A 20701-nucleotide genomic window follows, 5' to 3' on the forward strand; every position below is an offset into this window, starting at 1 on the left:
TGGTGTTTATACTTTCCAATTGCCAAATCTCTTGAGTATTTCATGAAGAGGATAATTGAGTCCCATTTATAGGTAACCTTCACTGTGCTTTATGTATTTCAATATGATTCCCATCCTGTATTAAAGTTTTTAATTTATGTTCCAATCAAGATTTTGTCTCATTTTATCCAATATTCTCTGACTTTTAGAGAGAAATATAAAATAGCAAATCTATGTACCATTCAGATTCTAGACCATCCTTGTTCATGCTGTATCAAAAGTTATACATATTCTATTTACCATTTAACATTTTTAAAGTTAATTTAAAGTTTATTTTGTGTGTTCTTGTGTATGTGTGAGCATGCACAGCATTTTTGAGTCAGTTTTTTTCTTCAGAGACAGATCAGGCTGTCTGGGTGCCCGCGGGTGATTTTACTCCAAGTCATCTCTCCAACCCCTTGTCGATTCTTAATGTTGAACAACCTTCTCCATCACTCAGATTAAACACATCTTTCTTTCCTTCTTTTCCATGTTCTTATATCACACCCTTTAGAGTCAAATTACACAGACTGATTTAGAAGGTTGATTTGTGTGGGTTTTTTTTTTATGTCAGGTACTTAGAAAATAGCTTTAACATAAGAGCTGTAAGAATAACATTAGCAATGTACATTATCTACAAACAAATCACATATACTTTAGAGAGACAAGAAACTAGATGGGTGGTTAAATGACTTGTTCCTCTTGCAGAGAACTCTGGATCCTTATCCATCATACACTTCATGGGACTTAAGACTGCCTTTAGCTCTAGTTACCTTGGATCCAATACCCTCTTCAGGCCTGTATGGACACCATTACATATGTGGAATATACTCACAGAGAAACATACACATAAATAAAAATAAACATATTAGAAATTCAAGCTATTTAATAATCTATAGCACAATATAATACACATCACTTACTTGGAATTTTTGTATATCCTATGTGGGCATGCAAAAATAAATACATATTCATATTGTAACATATATCCAGGATGCATCCACAATGTTTACATGTGGTCTAGTCTGATATGACAGACAATTTTTATGAACATTAGGTGTCTACCTACCTCTAACCATACTACAATTTCATGTTCAATGATTATATCAATAACTATTTTTCAAAACCTGCTCTTCAGATTTTTAGAACCACAAAATAACATTGTATGGATCCAATTTAAAAAATTAGTGGTGAGTGCTTCATTGCAATGAATGTAGAGTTAGGGCCTTTAGCAGCTCTTTGATAAGGAGGAGGTGGATAGCACTGTGGGAGCACCTGGGATTAATGAAGCTGCTAACAAGAATCAGTAGGCTTCGGTCACTAATTGATTCATCATAATCATAAAGATATTTCTACACTTTTTAATCAACATAGAAACTATAGAGACAGAGATAAGATGAAACTTTACTGTGTATTGGTTATCTAGTTTATCCCATATTTGCAATCTTTATTTCTGCAGAGAACCTTCATGAACATAACACCAATAAAAAGACTCAGGAAATGTAAGTTCTATGACTGGTACACTGGGTTTCTATTGACTGACTGAATGGTACATATCATTCACTCACAATTTTGTCAAATCATTTCTACATATAAACTTCAAATAAACTTTGAAATAGCTTAACATAGCCCAATGGTACAGCATGTAAAACATCAGGTAAAAGGAAAATTTTGGACTAAAATGATTATATCAGTATGAAATTTCATAAAATTGATGAACTTTATCTACATTGTTCTACTCGTGGTAAGAGCAAAACCAGTGTTACAAAGTCTAGATAAAATGATTTCCTCAGTGCTTAAGAGATGACTCAACTGAGAAGAGCATTGGCTAGACTTTCCAATTTCAATTCACAGCAATGACACATTAGTTCAGAACCATGTGTCAAACCCAGTTAGCCCTGGGGTGTTTAATGATCTCTTCTGGCTTCTAAAGGCCCATGCATGCACATCTACACAGTCATAAATGCAGTCAAACTATTCATACACAGTTAATTAATACAAAGGTAGAAATGTTAAAAACAAAGTCCTGTAAAAAGAGTGGTCAATAGAAAATTAAGTGTATATATTATTTAATTTGCTTAGATTACTCTCAGTGCAAGTCTTAAGTCACCAAGATTATTGTTTGAGAAGAAATACATGCCTAAACTATAGGATTTTGTCTTACTCACGATATTGCAGGGCTAAGTTTCTTTCCTAACTTGTTGAAAATATAAATGAGACAGTTTCCCAATGTTTCCTATTAAATATGCCAACATTCAACCAGAAGCCCATCCCTGTGAATCAGCACAAAAGGGCTAAAAGTTGCATACCCAAGGGTCAGAAAATCTCGAGTATTTACCATCAAGTTATTGACCTCTGAAGAGAGAGTTAGAAACAGAGAAAAGGCACAATCGGTCCAATAGAATAAAACAAAACACAACATCAGAAGGAGGACACTTTGTGCAGCTCTCAGCTCAGGGGGAGTTCTGTAGAGAAGCTTGGAGTTCTGAAGGTAGAGGATATGCTGGTGATGCTTGTGGAGAAGAAATACCATGTAGCCACTGGCCCCTCCCATGGCACCCTGAAACACTGCATCTCTCAGGACCATGAGAGGGAGAACAATCCATTTTATTTTCTGAATTGGTAGCATAAAATAACAATAGTTGTCATCACTCTTAAGCTGTGAGACATTCAGTCTTGTGTTTGTAGTGGAATTGATTAGGTTCACACTTATTAAAGCATTGAGTATCCAAAAAAATAGGAAGAATAAAAAAATGTGCCATGCAGACTTTGGTCTGAGCCTCCTCCAGCCAGATGCTCTGGGACTGATGATGATGGCCTGGACCACAGTGAGGAGACTGCTGGTGCAGATGGAGAGGCCCCGGGCCACCCTCTCCAGGTAAACAATAATCTTACATCCTATGTCATCCAGGAAGTTTCTCAAACCAAAAGCTGCTATTGTCTTAGGCAATCCTTTTACAAGAAGGATTATTATATTTGTAAAAATCAAGTGGATAAGAATAAGATGTATGGTTTTTTTCTCAGGGCTTCCCCACCAACTGAACATATAATTCACAGAAACAGAAATGTTCCCCAGAATGCCAAACACAGTCATGAAGAGAAATGTTAGTTTCTTAAGAAGCTTCAAAATCATTTCTTCCTTCCTTGTATACAGGATGCAAATACATTTTAAAGAAAGCATCAGTAATGGTAGACATGGATCTGAGCAGTACATTTTGTATAACAGCATTTTCCAGTGTATGAGAGGCAGTGGCGGACACATGTAATGTTGCAGATGTGGTTCCTGAAACTTCCCTTTTCCTGTGGACTCTGTTATTGGGTGTGCTCAGACAGGTGTCTGGCAACTGATACTCAAATCTAAAGTTTTAAATGAGATTTTTATTTTCAGCAAAATTGGCTTGTTCAATTGTGTGTGTGTGTGTGTGTGTGTGTGTGTGTATCTGTCTGTCTGTCTGTCTGTCTGTCTTTCTGCATGCATTATCCTTTTAACCTCTCATCACTGTTGAATTGAACTCCAAGCTTCCCAAGCTACAATTTCTTCCTCTGTTTCTCATTCTATTTTATCATATTTGTCCACCCAATTCCCAAAGCCCGAGGCTTATCCTGAACCTGTCTGTCTTCCCTACATCACAGAAAGACCCTGGGAAACCCTGCTGGCTAACACCTGCAACATGTCTCAGACTTAGTAACTTTACCTTCCAAGTATATGTCTTCCTTTGTTCAATATTCCTTTCTTATTTGCATCTTGATTAGCATAAAATGCATAGATTTGCATTGGCTCATAATTTTGTATGTTCACTTTCTATATCTTAATATTTTAAAAGTTTTTATATTGACTCTTCTGTGATTTTATTCCACACAAATATTTGCTAGGTAATTTTTTAAAGGTAGTCCTTAATGTTAAGTCAAATTGAATAATGTTTTCATGTAGGGCCCAGCAGTTAAAACTGACTCATCAAAAGATATCCTGAAAATTGTATGTAACCACCAGGTTGTACTCAAGGGTGTCTAGCTGAGCTCTGGATTGCTTGCTAAGACAGTGGTTAGCAGAGCTGTGATGCCAGTGTATGACTTTAGGACATCTGTGACCCAAATGAGTGCCCTCAGGACACCTAGCGGAGCATGGAGCAGCTTTGGACCAGGGGATGATGATGTAGATGGAAGAAGTAGATTGATGAGCTGTTAGGTACTACTGTGAGAAGAGTGAATGAGTTATGAGTTCTCAATATGGCTGCATACAGCAGTTTGTTGGGGTATAAAGTTGTGAGCAGAGACTTTCCCATCTAAGAGTTCATGGTGGCATTTGCCTCTGTGAGGTCTGTGGGCAGCAGTTATGTCAGTTTGTTTTACAGCCTGCTTCTGTTTCTTTTCCAACCTGTTTGTCAGGCAGGTTGCTTTTTTCTACATCAGTCCATAGAGATTCCAGGACTTAGAACTTGACAAGATTTTTTTTCTTTGTGTTTGGGAGCTCCATTCTCATTTCTCAGGATTTACGGTAAGCTTTGGGCACCTTTTCTAAAATAAGAACAATTTGAATGCTTCAGTGTCTCCATGGGTTTGTATGTTCTGAGTACTTGGAATGCCTCTGTTCCTCCCCCACCCCCCACCCCACCCCCGCCATTCCCTCCCCTTTAAACTCACAGGATTATTTAAATGTCTCTATCCTGGTGATCTCACACTTGGATTATGTAAACCTGTTCCCCCCCCCCACACACACACACACACACCAGGTTTTTGTCCTTGTGGCTTCATGACTCTGAAAATCAGTTATCACCTTTTGTCTGCTCCTCTACTGCATCCTGGAAATCAGAACATCATCCTAAAAATCTGAACACAGTGAATAGTGCTTCAAACATTAATTTCAAGCTCATCAGCAGCATTCATTAACATATTTAGAATTAAAATTTAATGTTTATTTAATAATTTGAATCTGTAAAAATCCTTGCCATCAATTACCTCCTAGCTATGATGGAAAGTTTTAATGGTTTCGTTTGTGTAATGCTTGCTTTTCCGAGCATTCTTTCTTTTACAGTCATCTCTTCCCTTTACCAAACTTTAAATCATATTTGAGATCAGCTTCTAATCTTTTAGTAATCAATTCCTGCTACTGAAGTGGCCTGTCAGCTGAGGGACAGAGGTGATTCATCTCCCACATTGTCTTCAGGAGTGCTAGAAAATAATTTTAAAAGATGGGATGAACTTGTATCCAGATAGATGGAAGATAACATGTCTGGGTCTAGTCCTCAGGCCTAGGGAAGGTTACATTCTTCTATCCTGGTTCGTTAAAAAGAAGCAAACAAAATTAAAAGTTTATTGTTTACTTGGCACTCAGATAAAATTAAGATGAGCTGTTTCAGGATGTACTAGTTCATAGCTTGGACCTTCTATAGCAAGAATTCTCAAGATGGTAAAGGCAACTGTTCTCTAACGGCTTACACTTCTGCACAGGTACCAGACATACAATGACTGAAGTGGAGATTAGTATGTATAATGTTATTTGGTAAAATCAAGAGATTATAATAATAGATACAAAAGAAAAAACTTTAAATTACGAATTCAAAGTTAGTATTATAGAAAATGTGCAAATATTTGAAAGGTAGAAATGCATCAAAAACAACATATTCAAATTTTACAAACACAAGTGAGTCACAATGCTGGTTTGTTTTTCTTTTGTCTTGTTTGTTCAGAGAAAGAATCTTCCTATGTTAGCCAGGCTAGCTTTGAACAACTTTCTTAGCTCAGTCTCTCTAGGGTTGATGTTACAAGAGTGTATCCTTAAGATTTTTCTCAAAATTTTGATACATATCTTCTCCATCTAACTGATTTTTGAAAAAAAAAAAGTGACAGAAATGTTAGACAATGGCCCACCCAGAGGTCTGTGCTGACTCCAGCCTGAGGATCGACAGCAATGCCTCAGTATTTCTGTACCATTTCTGTATCTCCAAGAACTCATCTCCTTTGATTTTTCTGGATCAAGGGACCAACCTTGTCAGGGTCAGAAGGAAAGTGGAGGACCCAAGGCTCACAGAGCCTCTTAACTACTTCCTGGGTTAGTCAGAGAAAGACTTTAGCTTTAATGAATCTCTCCATGGCACAGCTGAGGGGATCTAAGATCTTACCTCCATGTACTCACCTGGACCCGTGTGGTGCAGACAGGCTCTGGAGTAGCTACGGGAAGGTGGCACTTGCCAGGTCATATTTGTACTGTCTGGATCTGTGGGGCTCTTGCCAACAAGTACTGCAGACTTCAGGTTTCATGTTGTCACAGTATCAGGGGGAAGGAAGGCCACTGCAGGGCCTCAGTCCCTGAAGTACAGCTTCCCTTTCTCCCACAGTTACAGTATCTGTTTTGTTCAGAAGTTATTTCAAGCTTAATTAATGTTTAATTATTTTTGAGAGTAATGATATGAAGTGAAAAAATGAACAACTAACCAAGTTCTGTGTACTGAGCTTCCCACATCCCCAGAAGACCTCCTGTGTATTCATTTAGGCCCTGTGCTTGCTGCTTCAGTCTCTGTGAGCTCACATGTGCTTTGCTTAGTTGATTCAGACGGTCTTGTTCTCTTGGTGATCTTCATCATCTCTGCCTCTTACTATCTTTCTGCCTCCTCTTCCAAAAGATTCCCTGTGTTCTCAGAGGAAGAGTTTAACAGAGACCTCCTGTATAGACTCTTTTTCTTAATAGTACATGGTGGGTCTCTACATTTGTTCTTATTTCCTGCTGGGTGGAGTTCTATCTGTTGACAAGTGGATGACACACTGATCTATGAGTACAGAAGAATATCATTGGGAGTCATTTTATTGATACTTAAGAAAAGAACAGTACTATTTGGTTTTACCTTAGGCCTGTGAGCAATCTAGTCTCTGGTCGTGCTCACCCAAGCAGTGTTGAGTATGGATACCTTCTTGTGGGATTGTAGTCTTAAGTATCATCAGACATTGGTTGGCTTTTTTTTGTAAGTTCTGTGTCACTACTGCCTTGTTATATTTTTTAGGTAGAACAAATTGTAGGTAAAAGTTTTTGTGATTGGGTTGATATCCATGCCTCTCTTTCAGAACCTATAAGAGTACCTTCCTACACAAAGAGTTTAGAACATAAGGGTAAAGATTCTATATAGGCACCAGCTCAATATGTCTATGTTCAATGAGTTAAGTGGGTGTTGTCCTTGACAGTGGGTCCCTGATGTCTATTTATTTATTTATTTATTTACACTCCAGACTTTATTTCTGCCCTACCACCATTCACCCGCCAACTGTTCCACATCCCATACCTCTTCCCCATCCTCTGCCTTCAAGAGGATATTTCCACCTCCAACCCCCACCTAACCTCTAAACTCCCTTGGGGCATCCAGTCTCTTGAGAGTTCAGTGCATCATCTCTGATTGAACACAGACTCGGCAGTCCTCTGGTGTACATGTGGTGGGGGCCTCATATCAGCTGGAGCATGCTGCCTTTTTGGTGGTCCGGTGTTTCAGAGATCCTGGGGTCCAGATTAATTGAGACTGCTGGTCCTCCTACATGATCACTCTCCTCCTCAGCTTCTTTCAGCCTTTCCCTAATTCAGCCACAGGGGTCAGCAGATTCTGTCCATGGGTTGGGTGCAAATATCTGCATGTGACTCTTTCAGATGCTTGTTGGGTCTTCCAGAGTGCGGTCATGATAGGTCCCGTTTTTTGTGAGCATTCCATACCTTCAGTAATAGTATTAGGCCTTGGGACTACCCCTTGAGCTGGATTCCACTTTGGGTCTGTCACTGGACCTTCTTTTCCTCTGGCTTCTCTCCATTTCCATCTCTGTAGTTTTTTTCAGACAGGAACAATTATGGGCCAGAGTTTTGACTATGGGATGGCAAGCCCCTCCCTCATTTGATGCCCTGTCTTCCTGCTCAAGGTGAGCTCTGTAAGTTCCCTCTCCCTACTGTCAGGCATTTAATCTAAAGTCCTTCCCTTTGATTTCTGAGAGTCTTTCACCTCCCAGGTCTCTGGTGCATTCTGGAAGGTCCACCCAACTTCCTACCTCCCAAGGTTGCCTGTTTCCATTCTTTCTGCTGGCCCTCCCAGCTCCAGTCTTTTTCCCTCACCCAATTCCAGATCAAGATCCCATCTCCCCTCACCCCCTCTACTTTCCATCTCAGGTCCCTTCCTCCCTCCCCTTGTGATTGATTTTTTTCTCCCTACCAAGTAGGACTGAGGCATCCTCACTTGGGCCTTTCTACTTGCTGAGTTCTGTAGACTGTATCTTGGGTTTTCTTTTCTTTTCTTTTCTTTTCTTTTCTTTTCTTTTCTTTTCTTTTCTTTTCTTTTCTTTTCTTTTCTTTTCTTTTCTTCCTTCCTTCCTTCCTTCCTTCCTTTCTTTCTTTCTTTCTTTCTTTCTTTCTTTCTTTCTTTCTTTCTTTCCTTTGGCTAATACCCACTTGTTAGTGAATACATACCATGCATGTCCTTTTGGGTCTGCGTTACCTCACTCAGGATGATTTTTTTTAGTTTCATTCATTTGCCTGCAAAACTCAGGATATCCTCATTCTTAATAGCTAAATAGTATTCCCTTGTGTAGTTGAACCACATTTTCTGTATCCATTCTTCTGTTCTGGGACATCTGGATCAGATAGTGTCTGGCTATCACAAATAAGGCCGCTATGAACATAGAGGAAAACGTGCTCCTGTGGCATGGTAGGGCATCTTTTAGGTATATTTCCAAGAGTGGTATTGATGGGTCTTCAGGTAGATCTATTTCCAGCTTTCAGAGGAACATTCAGATTGATTTCCAGAGTGGTTTCACCAGTTTGAAATCGCACCAGCAATGGAGGAGTGTTCCTCTTTCTTCACATCCTCACCAACATGTGTTGTCACCTGAAGTTTTGATCTTAACCATTCTGATTGGTGTAAGGTAAAATCTCAGAGTCGTTTTGATTTGCATTTCTCTGATCACTAAGGACTTTCAACATTGCTTTAGGTGCTTCTCGGCCATTTGAGATTCCTTTGTTGTGAATTTTCCATTTAGTTCTATACCCCATTTTTTGATTGGGTTGTTTGGGCTTTTGGTGGTTAGCTTCTTGAGTTCTTTCTATACTTTGGATATTAGCCCTCTATCAGATGTGGGGGTTAGTGAAGAATTTTTCTCAATCTATAGGTTGCTGATTTGTCTTATTGATTATGTTCTTTCCCTCACGAAAGCTTTCCAGTTTTATGAGGTCTCATTTATCAATTCTTGATCTTAGTGCATGAGCCATTGGAGTTCTGATTAGGAAATGTCCTCCTGTGCCAATGAGTTCAAGGCTCTTTCCCACTTTCTCTTCTATTGGATTGAGTGTATGTGGTTTTATGTTGAGATCATTGATCCACTTGGACTTGAGCTTTGTGCAGGGTGACAAATATGGCTCTATTTTCATTTTTCTGCATATTGACACCCAGTTAGACCAGCACCAGTTGTTGAAGATGCTTTCTTCTTTCAATTGTATATTTTTGGCTTCTTTGTGAAAGATCAAGTGTCCATAAGTGTGTGGTTTTATTTTTGAGTCTTCAATTCTATTCCTTTGATCAATATGTCTGTCCCTGTACCAATACCATGCAGTTTTTAATCACTATTGCTCTGTAGTAAAGCTTGAGGTCAGTGATGGTTATTCCCCCAGCCATTCTCTTATTGTTAGGAATTGTTTTCACTATTCTGGGGGTTTTGCCTTTCCAGATGAATTTGAGAAATGCTCTTTCCATGTCTTTGAAGAATTGTGTTGGGATTTTGATGGGGATTGCACTGAATCTGCAGGTTGCCCTTAGTAAGATAGCCATTTTTACTATATTAATTCTGTCAATCCATGAGCATAAGAGATCTCTCCATTTTCTGAGATCTTTGATTTCTTTCTTGAAAAACTTGAAGTTATTGTTATACAGGTCTTTCACTTGTTTGTTTAGAATTACTCCAAGATATTTTATAATATTTGTGGCTATTGTGAAAGGAGTTGTTTCCCTAATTTCTTTCTCAGCCTGTTTATCATTTGTATAAAAGAAGGCTACTGATTTATTTCAGTTAATTTTATATCCGGCCCCTTTGTTCAAGTTGTTTATCAGCTGGAGAAGTTTTCTGGTAGAATTTTTGGGGTTGCTGATATATACTATCATATCATCTGCACAGAGTGATACCTTTATTTATTCTTTGCCAATTTGTATTCCTTTGATGTCTTTTTGTTGTCTTATTGTTCTAGCTAGCACTACGAGTACTGTATTGAATAGATATGGGGAGAGTGGGCATCCTTGTCTTGTCCCCAATTTTAGTGGATTGCTTCAAGTATGTCCCCATTTAATTTTATATTGGTTATTGGTTTGCAGTAAATTGCTTTTATTATGTTTGGGTATGAACCTTGATCTCCTGATCTCTCCAATACTTTTAACATGAAAAGGTATTGTATTTTGTCAAATGCTTTTTCTGCATCTAAGGAGATGATCATGTGGTTTTTTCTTTGAGTTTGTTTATATAGTGGATTACGTTAATGGATTTTTGTATATTGAACCAATCTTGCATCCCTGGGATGAAGCTTACTTGATCGTGGTGAATGATGGTTTTGACGTATTCTTGGATTCTGTTTGCCAGAATTTTATTGAGTATTTTTGCACAGATATTCAGAAGTGAGATTGATCTGAAATTCTCTTTTTTGGTTGGGTCCTTGTGTGGTTTAGGTAACAGTGTAATTGTGATTTCATAGAATGAATTAGGTAGAGTTCCTTTTGTTTTTATTTTATGTAATATTTTGATGAGTGTTGGTATTAACTCTTATTTGAAGATCTAGTAGAATTCTGCACTGAAGCCATCTGGCCCTGGGCTTTTTTGGTTGGGAGTTTTTAAATGATTCTATTTCCTTGGTGAATATGGGCTTGTTTACATAGTTTACCTGCTCTTGATTTATCTTTGGTACATGGTGTCTGTCTAGAAAATCATCCATTTCATCTAGATTTTTCAGTTTTATTGAGTATAAGCTTCTGATAATTTTTAAAAATTTTCTCAGTTTCTGTAATTTTGTCTCTTTTCATTTCTGATTTGGTTAATTTGCATACAGCATCTGTGCCCTTTAATTACTTTGGCTAAGGGTTTATTTTTCTTGTTGATTTTCTCAAAGAACCAGCTTTAGGTTTTGTTGATTGTTTGTATCATACTCTTTGTTTCAAACTGACTGATTTTAGCCCCTAATTTGTCTATTTCCTGCCTTCTACTCCTCTTGGGTGTGTTTAGTTCTTTTTATTCTAGAGCTCTTAGGTGTGCTGTTAAGTTGCTAGTGTAGGATCTCTAAAATTTCTTAATGAAGGCACTCAGTGCTACAAATTTTTCTCTTAGCACTGATTTCATTCTGTCCCATAAATTTGGTTATGCTGTGTCATCATTTTCAGTAATTTTCAAGAAGTTTTAGTTTCTTTCCTTCTGCCTTCCTTCCCTTCTTTCTTTCTTTCTTTCTTTCTTTATTTCTTTCTCTCTCTCTCTCTCTCTCTCTCTCTCTCTCTCTCTTTCTTTCTTTCTTTCTTTATTTATTTCCTTTTTTCTTTCTTTCTTCTCTGACCAAGTTATCATTGAGAAGAGAGTTGTTCAGTTTTAAATGGTATGTGGATTTTCTGTTGTTTTTGTTGTTATTGAAGTCTACCCTTATTCCATGGTGATCTGATAGGGTGCATGGGATTATTTTAATCTTCTTATATTTGTTGAGGTTTGTTTTGTGACTGATTATATGGTCAATATTAGAGAAGGTACCATGAGGTGCTGAGAAGAAGGTATATTTGGTTTTATGGTGACATGTTCTGTATATATCTGTTAAATCCACTTGGTTCATACCTTCTGCTAGTTTTACTGTGTCTCTGTTTAGTTTCCAGTGGGGTTTTGAACTCTCCCACTATTATTGAATAAGGTTCAATATGTACTTTGAACTTCAGTAATGTATCTTTTACAAATGTGGGTGCCCTTGCATTTGAGCCTTAGATGTTCAGGATGGAGAGTTTATCTTGGTAGATATTCCTTTGATGAGTATCAGCTGTCCTTCCCCATCTTTTTTGGTAATGTTTTGTTGAAAGTCTATTTTATTAAATATTAGAATGGCTACTTCAGCTGGTTTCTTGTGACCATTTCCTTGGACAATTGTTTTTAGGCCTTTTAGTCTGAAGTAGTGGATGTCTTTGTCACTCAGGTGTGTCTCCTGTATGCAGAAAAATTCTGGGTCCCGTTTACATATCCAGTCTGTTAGTCTATGTCTTTTTATTGGAAAATTGAATCCATTGATATTGAGAGATATTAAGGACCAATGATTGCTGGTTCCTGTTATTTTTGTTGTTAGAGTTGGAATTATGTTTGTGTGGTTCTTTTTTTTGAGGGGGGTTATTGTGAGATGATTAATTTCTTGGTTTTCCTTGAGTGTAGGTACCCTCCTTGTGTTGATGTTTTCCTTCTAGAATCCTCTGTATGGCTGGATTGGTAGATGTTTAAATTTGGTTTTGTCCTGGAATATTTTGGTTTCTCCCTTTATGTTGATTGAGAGGTAGGTTTTCTTTTTTTCGGGGGGGGGTAGTAGCCTTGGCTGATATTTGTGTTCTCTTAGGGTCTGTATGAGCTCTCTTCAGGTTCTTCTGGCTTTTAGTATTTTGTTGAGAAGTCTGGTATAATTCTGATAGGTCTGCCTTTATATGTTACTTGGCGTTTTTCCCTTACAGTTTTTAATATTCTTTCTTTGTCCTGTGGATTTAGTGTTTTGGTTATTATGTGACTAGAGGATTTTCTTTTCTAGTCCAATCTTTTTGGTGTTCTATAGGCTTCTTGTCCATTTATGGCCATTTTGGTTGAAGTTTTCTTCTGTGATTTTGAAGATTTTTTTCAAGTCCTTTGATCTAGGAATCTTTGTTCTCCTCTATTCCAATTATTCTTAGATTTGGTCTTTTCATTGTGTCTTGGACTTCCTGAAAGTTTTGGGTTAGGAGTTTTTTATGTATTGAATTTTCTTTGACAATTGTGTCAATATCTTCTAAGGAATTCTTCTGTCTCTTATATTCTGTTGGTGATGCTTATATCTGTAATTTCTGACCTCTTTCCTAGGTTCTCCAATTCAAGGGTTACCTCTATTTGTGTTTTCTCTATTGTTTATACTTCCACTTTTAGATCTTGAACTGATTTGTCCAATTCCTTTGCCTGTTTGATTGTGTTTTCATGTATCTCCTTAAGGGATTTATTTGTTTCCTCTTTAAGGGCTTCTACCTGCTTACCTGATTTCTTGTATTTCTTTCAGTGAGCTATTTATATCCTATTTATAAAAGGACTCTTTTATCTTCATGAAATAAAATTTTAGGTAAGCTTCTTGATTTTTCAGATATATTGGTGTATCCAGGGCTTCCTGTGATGGGAGAACTGAGTTCTGATGATGCCAAAGTGTATGGCCTCTGTTGCTTATGGTCTTGCACTTTCCTCTCACCATCTGGTTATCTCTGGTGTTAGCAGGTATGGGTGTCTCTGCCTGAAACCTGCCTCCTATGTCCCTGGGTTGCTGTTAGTCTCCTGGCAGGCCTGTGGCCCTGGCTGTAGCAGACCCCTTTGAGGCCTTCAGATTTGGGGGTCTTCAGATGGGCATGTATGGTGGTGACCTACTGCCCTGGCTGCAGCAGCTCTCCTGGGAGGCCTTAAACTGTGAGTTTTCAGAGGGGTAGACAAGTTGGTGATCTGTTGCACTGTTTACATCAGATCTCCTTGAAGGCCTTCAGACTATTGTGTCTTCAGAGGAGCAGTCAAACTGTTGCCTTGCATGTAGCTGTTCTGTTCTCCTGGGAGGCCTTCAGACTGTAGGGTCAGTTGCCCTGTGTGCATCAAAACTCCTGGGAGGCCTTCAGACTGTTGTGTCTTCAGAGGTTCAGACAAGCTGGTAATCTGCTCCAGCAGAAGGAGCAGACAAGAAGGGGAGTGGAATTTGGGAGAGGTGTTGGGGGGAGGGACTGATAGATTCTGAGTCTGCTAAGCTCATTGGGGTTCCCAGCTGCTGAGTGTTTGGGAGGATCTCTTCAGACTATGGGGTCTTTAGAGGAGCAGACAAACTGGCAATCTGCACCAGCAGAGAGCTAAGAAATTCTTGACATTGCACAACCAAATTAAAACAAAGAAACATTAATAGTTGTTCAATAGAGAAGTGAAAGACCCAAGTTCATAGAGTAAGGGAAGAGAGAAACAAGGAGTATAAGTTTCTACACCAATTCCAATTCAACTCTTAAATGTGTGAAATCAGTAAAAGCACCGAAAATCTTTCAAGTAGACTTGATCAAATAACTTATTCTCAAAACTATGTATTCTACACAAATATATTTGAGTTCTATTTAAGAAATATAAAAATAAAATTATTATTTAATTGGTATCCAGGATGTTTTCTAGGTTCCTGAGAGAGAGACTGTAACAACAGAAAACTTGAGGCAAAAACAATTCCTCAAAAAGAGGCACAAATTTATTTTACATTTTGTCAATATTTTGTTTATTTACAAATTTCATGTAAATAGATAAATAACAGTGAACACCAGGAGGAAACTATGAAATTCATCTTCATATGCTTCCATTGCCTTATGGTCTCTCAAATGAAGCAAGTATGCTTTCCTTTCTTTTATACTTTTTCCATGGATCACATTGTGGGTAACATGCAATTAAATATTCTTATTATACTTTGAAAAGAATTAGTCAGCCTAGATTTTTTTCCCATTTTTTTCCTTATTTTATTTTATTTACATTTAAGATGCCATCCACTTTCCCCATTTCCCCTCCCTAGAAAACCCCTGTCCCATGCCCCCCCTTTCCTTTTTGCTTTTATACAATTTTTTTTAAATGTTAATCAGAGGATTTATAAGTTTGGTAATGCTCATTCGGAAGCATAACCCAATACCCAACCTAGATATAAAAACTATCTTTGACTGGTGGAGACCTGTGAACATCTGCCTCCATGCCCCCTCTCTCTTTCTCTCTCTCATCACCTAGCTTCTCTTCTCCTTCATCTTCTCTCCTTACTCCATCTCTTCCTCTCAATACTCCTTCCTACTTAGCTCCTCCTACATATCACTCTTCCTGTTAAAGTAAAACTTTTCTCTCAAAATACAGTTAGAGCATACTTATTCCTAATTGTACCAGTGAGGTACAAGATAGTCCTAATACCCAGTCCATCATTTTGTTGACTAACCAGAACAGCCTAGATTTTTAAATGAATTATAACCACACCTTAGGTATCATAACATAACAGATTGAATTTACCCATTCTTTCATATGGTCAATGAAAAAAAATCTGAGAATGATCTCTGTAGCTGTCTTTAACTAACAAACAAAAGGAACTGTACTATATATTTGATTTTGAAAATAATGTTGCAGTGTGTGAAAGTTTTTGCTGTATGTCTAATATACACAGTTTGAGAGCAAAATGAAGAAGGAGCCCTGTGGCTAAGATCAACATGTTCAGAAAGTAAATCCTAAGTGAGCCAGAACTACATATAAAGACTATCTAAAACATTCAAACTAAGACTGAAACAAAATAAACGTATTGTATCTGCAAGATGGAATCTAGAACTGAAAGTATAGGTCAAAGCATGACCCTAAAAGTAATTATGCAGAATTTCTACGATGTTTGTTTCTCAAAATTTAATGTAATTCATTTATTTTCATTGTACTTATTAACCTATTAACACTTTAATTTAATGGAATTCGTTATTATTGTTACACATTGCCCCTCACATGCACTGATGGTATGCTTCCATGGTTGTATGTGCTTCATTAAGTGATGATGATTATGAAGAATCCTCTATAGACACAAGAGACTATTAACTATTTCATAAAAGATTCCAAGATGGAGAAAGAGACAGTTGAGGCTTTGAATTTTTCACTGCCTCATTATTAGTTAAGCACTGCGACCAATTTGTGAGTGTGAATCTACCTTTTTGTACTTGAAATATTTTTATATTATGCATTACATGCACAAAAACAAAATTATCAAGTTTTCTACTTTACATGCCACAATAAACAATGGATATTTTTCAATGCCTAATCTCTCTTATTGAGTATGACAACATTTAATCACATGTCCATCTCTATGTATCAGCATGAAGGGGCTGAGAACTGCATAACCAAGAGTTAGGAACTCTGGAACATATAGTATTGTGGAATAATTCTCTATAGAGAAAGTAAAGTATAAAGAAATAAAACAATCTGCCCAATAAAAGAAAAGAAAACACATCATCAGAAGAAGGACACTCTGGGCAGCTCTTATCTCAGGGGGAGTTCTGTAGAGAAGCTTGGAGTTGAGAAGGTAGAGGACATGCTGGTGGTGCCTGTGGAGAAGAAATACCATGTAGCCGCTGGCCCCTCCCATGGCACCCTGAAACACTGCATCTCTCAGGACCATGAGAGTGAGAAAAATCCATCTTATTATCCAGTTTTCTGGCAGAAAATAGCAATAATTGCCAACTTTCTTAACCTGTGTTATGTTCACACTATTGACATTTTTAATGTAATATGGTAAGTTCATGCTGACCAAGGAATTGAGTATCCACAGGCAGAGAAGTGAGAAAAGAATGTGCTGTGGAGTCTTTAGGTTGAGCCTCTGCCACATGGAGTGTCTGGGACTGATGGTGATGGCTTGGACCACAGTGAGGAGACTGCTGGTGCAGATGGAGAGACCACGGGCCACTCTTGCCAGGTAAACAACAACTTTACAACTGATGTCATTTAAGAAGTTTCCAAAATTAAAGGCTTCTATTGTCTTTGGCATCCCTTTTGAAAGAAGCATTATGATATTTGTAAGTGCCAAGTGAGCAAGAATGAGGTGGATAGGTTTCTTCTCGGTGCTTTGGAACATGTTCATATAACTCACAAAAACTAAGCTGTTCCCCATGGTGCCAAGTCCAGTGAAACAGAGGAAGACTGTGCCCTTGACAGGGTCCAAAACCATCCTTAGATCTGAGGCAGGAGTACTTAATCCTACCAACACCTTTTTGAAGAAATCATCAGTAAACCATGATAGGTAATAGAAAATATCAGTCCAATTAATTTACATTTCTGGAGGATAAGATTATCAAGTTATGCTATGTAAACTCAAATGCTATCATGAAGCCTTGTTTACAAAAGCCTAAATTTCCAAGCTATATACTTAACTTATACTACAAAATTGAATCTATTTGTTCAAATATTGATATATCTCATCATGTTCTGACTCAGCATGGCTGCATTAACACCAATGGCCCCATCCAGTGTTTTGCCAAGCATTTTGTGTTTCATTCTATAACATTGTATTAGCCTGTCTTCCTAAGCCATGTGGCATATACAAATATTTGTGAAGTTCTGTTGTTTTAACATGTTGAATGCCTCGCAGATTTAACCATATTTTGATTCCTACAGCACCTATTATATGCACGGTGTTCCACTATGTCCTTCAATTTGATGAGTGTAGAATATTCTGTTTCTTCCCTCTTATTGTGTATTGGATGCTTAGCCCCCAGTATTTCTATAGCTTCATATTAAAAACCAAGTCTGATTCTAAAGTTGCATAATGAGCCACATAAATTTAGATTGTAAAATTAGGAGATGGAGAGATGACTCCATGGTTATGAGCACTGCCTGCACTTCCATAGGACCTGAGGTCAATTCCAAGTCACCATATGGTGGATTACAATCATCTCTAATGGGGTTCGATGTCCTCTTCTAGTACACAGGTTCATATACAGATAGAGCACTCATATAATGAATAAACTTTTTAAAAATATTTTTATATTATCTTCAGTGAGCCCAAAATTCTACTTGCACTACTATTTTGAAAGTGGCTGTGTTCAACCCCCAAATCCCTGGGCCCTGGTTCCAGGAGACAGAGTAATATCAACTCTGGAAACTGAGTCCAATTGCTATGTAATGTAAGTAGGCATGTTTTCTAACTTTGTTTCATACTTTCTGCAGCATTTAGGACCACTGTAAAGTAATCTAGAGACAGACTGAAAGTAACTCTCTCCACAGTTGTAGCCAACTACATATATATACATATGTAAATATTGTTTTATTTTAATACTAGTGAGGGTTCTGACTCAGAGACAAGCTATATAGCTAGACACAATGGCAGTGATTCTACGACTTAGAAAAATGTACTGGTTTTCTCTAGTTCCTCAACACCCAGTCAAATATAAACCTTTTTAGATAAGACCCACTAGATACAGCTGAATGAGCCAAAGACATCCATGAATGGATTTGTTTTGTTCTTAAGAACATACACAAATTGTAGAGAACAATAGGTATAGTGTGGCATTTTTATACATTTATACCTTGTACCCTCTTCTATCCAGTATTTGGCATCTTAGCTAGGTAATAAGCAAGAGAAAGACACTGAAAGAAATAAAGAAATGAATACATACAGATGTTTTTATTTGCACGTGACAACCTATACTTAAAAGACCATAATGATTATGCCAGAAAACCCTTCAGAAAACCACAGAATATATATTCAACATACAAAAATCAACATCACTTTTATAGTACCAGCTTAAAAAAAAAGAACAAAAACATGATTAATATTTAAATTAAACTAAAACAAACAACACTAGCCAGCCAAAGGGGGTGGGCAGAAGTGTGACATTGCATGAAGCTGCTATATTTGCTTTTTCTTTGAGGCTTTCCCCCATCCTCTCCCCTGAATTTTTTTGACCTATCCTTTCCTTTCACTAGCTATTCTAAATTCTAAAGTATGGTTTAGATGATGCCTTCTTCTGTTTAGCACCAATGAATCAAGTTGGAGAAGATTCGTGCGTTCTTACGAAGAAAATTCAGGTGCCACTGCAGTAAGTCTGCATAGGAGGTCTCAATCTTTTTGTTTTGTATTATTTCTTACAATAGACTGGCCTCAAACTTACAGCAGTAAGTTCTCCCTTAACCACTTACAATTGTGGGCCATCCTGATCCACATTTAAAAGGGAGAAAAATTGCAATCTAGAAACACACACACATATGAGAGAGGGGGGGAGGGAGGAAAGGAGGGAAGGAAAAGGGAGAGAGACAGGGAAAGGGAGAGAGACAGGGAGAGGGGGAAGGACAAGGAGAGGAAGAGGGAAAGGAGAGAGGGAGAGGGAGAGGGAGAGGGTTTAGATTTCAAGCATAGTGCCTTACTGTAACAATTTTGTGTCTTATAAAAATGTTTGTGAGGATGTGAAACAGAATGTTGTCCTCTTTCTTTCAGGGCCAGTATTTATTACATACATTTCTTCAAGAAAACAGTTTTTCTGGTTTTAGGGAGAGCAGCAAGTCATGTGAACCTTAGACCCAGATTGCTAACATAAGTCAACATAATCTCAGAGGTAGAAGACCTCTATGGTGGAACTTCAGCAGACAGGAAGTCCTCCAAAAGTTCATGGTGCAGCAGGACCCGTGTCACTGCAGCAGCCACTCTCCATTTTCATTGTGCTCCCTGCCAAGACACCGATGCCTTCCCAGGTGTGAAAGGAACACCTATAATGCTAGCACTCAGAGAGCCAAGGCCAGAAAATGGTGAATTCGAGGCCAGTCTAGGATTCATAACATTATTTACAGAGCTAGAAAATATATTCTAAAATGCATACGGAGATATAGAAAAACAAAACAAAACAAAAAACCCACAAACAGGAACCATAAATGAGGTAAGCTGGAAGTATCACATAGCCTAATTTCAAATTACACTAGCAATAAAAACAAGATCTTCCCAGAAAACCAGCTGTAGATCAATGGGAAAAAAGAAAGAATCTAAACATAAACCAGGCAGCTTCAGCTAAAAATGTAAAAAACATAGCCTCAGATAGAGGACAGAAACTACATACACACTCCTTATACTTCCCACACAAAATGTGAAACTGTTAGAAACCATGATGTAGAAGCTGAGGCCGGGAAAATGTACAAACATACACGGGGAAAAAAACTCAGGACACAGCATCTATGTAAGAGTCAGATCCTATCTCAGCCTCAACTGAAATCAGCCTGCATCAATCATAACCTCACCATTCTAATGATATAGACTGAGGAAAAGCAGGGATAAAAGACCTGCAAATTTACCTGAATAGTCCTGCTCTGGATGTCATGATATCACCTAGCAGCTGCAAACTGCCACCCTGAATATATAATCCAATCAACATTCAAACTAACCAACCGAACACTCTGTAAGAAGCAGCAAATTGGTGCTTTGAGGAAAGTGAACTTTGAGGTTATAAAAAAAAATGGATACTTTCCACAGAAATTAGAAAAGCTTCTATTTAGTTCTAGTTATTAGAAGAAAGGAGGGACATCATGCAAAGATTCATCTCAAAACTCTGTTATGACCACAGTCCCTAAACACAGGGATTGACATAACTGTGCTTCCTGGGATCGGGTCTCCTGGAACTGGCCACAGCTATTCTGAGCTTTAAGTGTCAGAAGAAGAGTGGAGGTGATCAGTTTCAGTATCTCTTTTCTATACCTTAGTGTGGGAAGCTTAGTCAACATCTTAGCTTAGTCAAAGAGAGTAAGATGTGCCATTAAGCAAAATATTGCATGCACATGCTGAATGAATAAAACTGAAACATTACTTACCACAGGGATCAGGGGCAGACAGGCTCTGGGTCTTTCGGCAAGTGAGCTTTCCCAGGTCACATTTGTACCTTAGGTGTTTGCAGAGCACTTGTCACCATAAAGTACCCTCAAGATGTTAACATATCACCATGTCAGG

The 20701-nt window shown here is 38.0% G+C and overlaps 1 protein-coding gene and 1 pseudogene across 1 annotated transcript; both read right to left on the reverse strand.

Annotated features, from left to right (window-relative positions):
* Nucleotides 1-2257: 2257 nt before the first annotated feature.
* On the reverse strand, nt 2258-3284 carry LOC117714005 (vomeronasal type-1 receptor 4-like; annotated as a pseudogene).
* Nucleotides 3285-16045: 12761 nt separating this feature from the next.
* Nucleotides 16046-16942, reverse strand: LOC117714376 (putative vomeronasal receptor-like protein 4). Its single transcript, XM_034511105.1, has one exon. It carries the CDS (start codon nt 16940-16942, stop codon nt 16046-16048), a length of 897 nt encoding a protein of 298 aa, XP_034366996.1.
* Nucleotides 16943-20701: the final 3759 nt, after the last annotated feature.

The sequence above is a fragment of the Arvicanthis niloticus genome, chromosome 8 (assembly GCF_011762505.2).
Source record: "Arvicanthis niloticus isolate mArvNil1 chromosome 8, mArvNil1.pat.X, whole genome shotgun sequence".
Lineage (NCBI taxonomy): Eukaryota > Metazoa > Chordata > Mammalia > Rodentia > Muridae > Arvicanthis > Arvicanthis niloticus.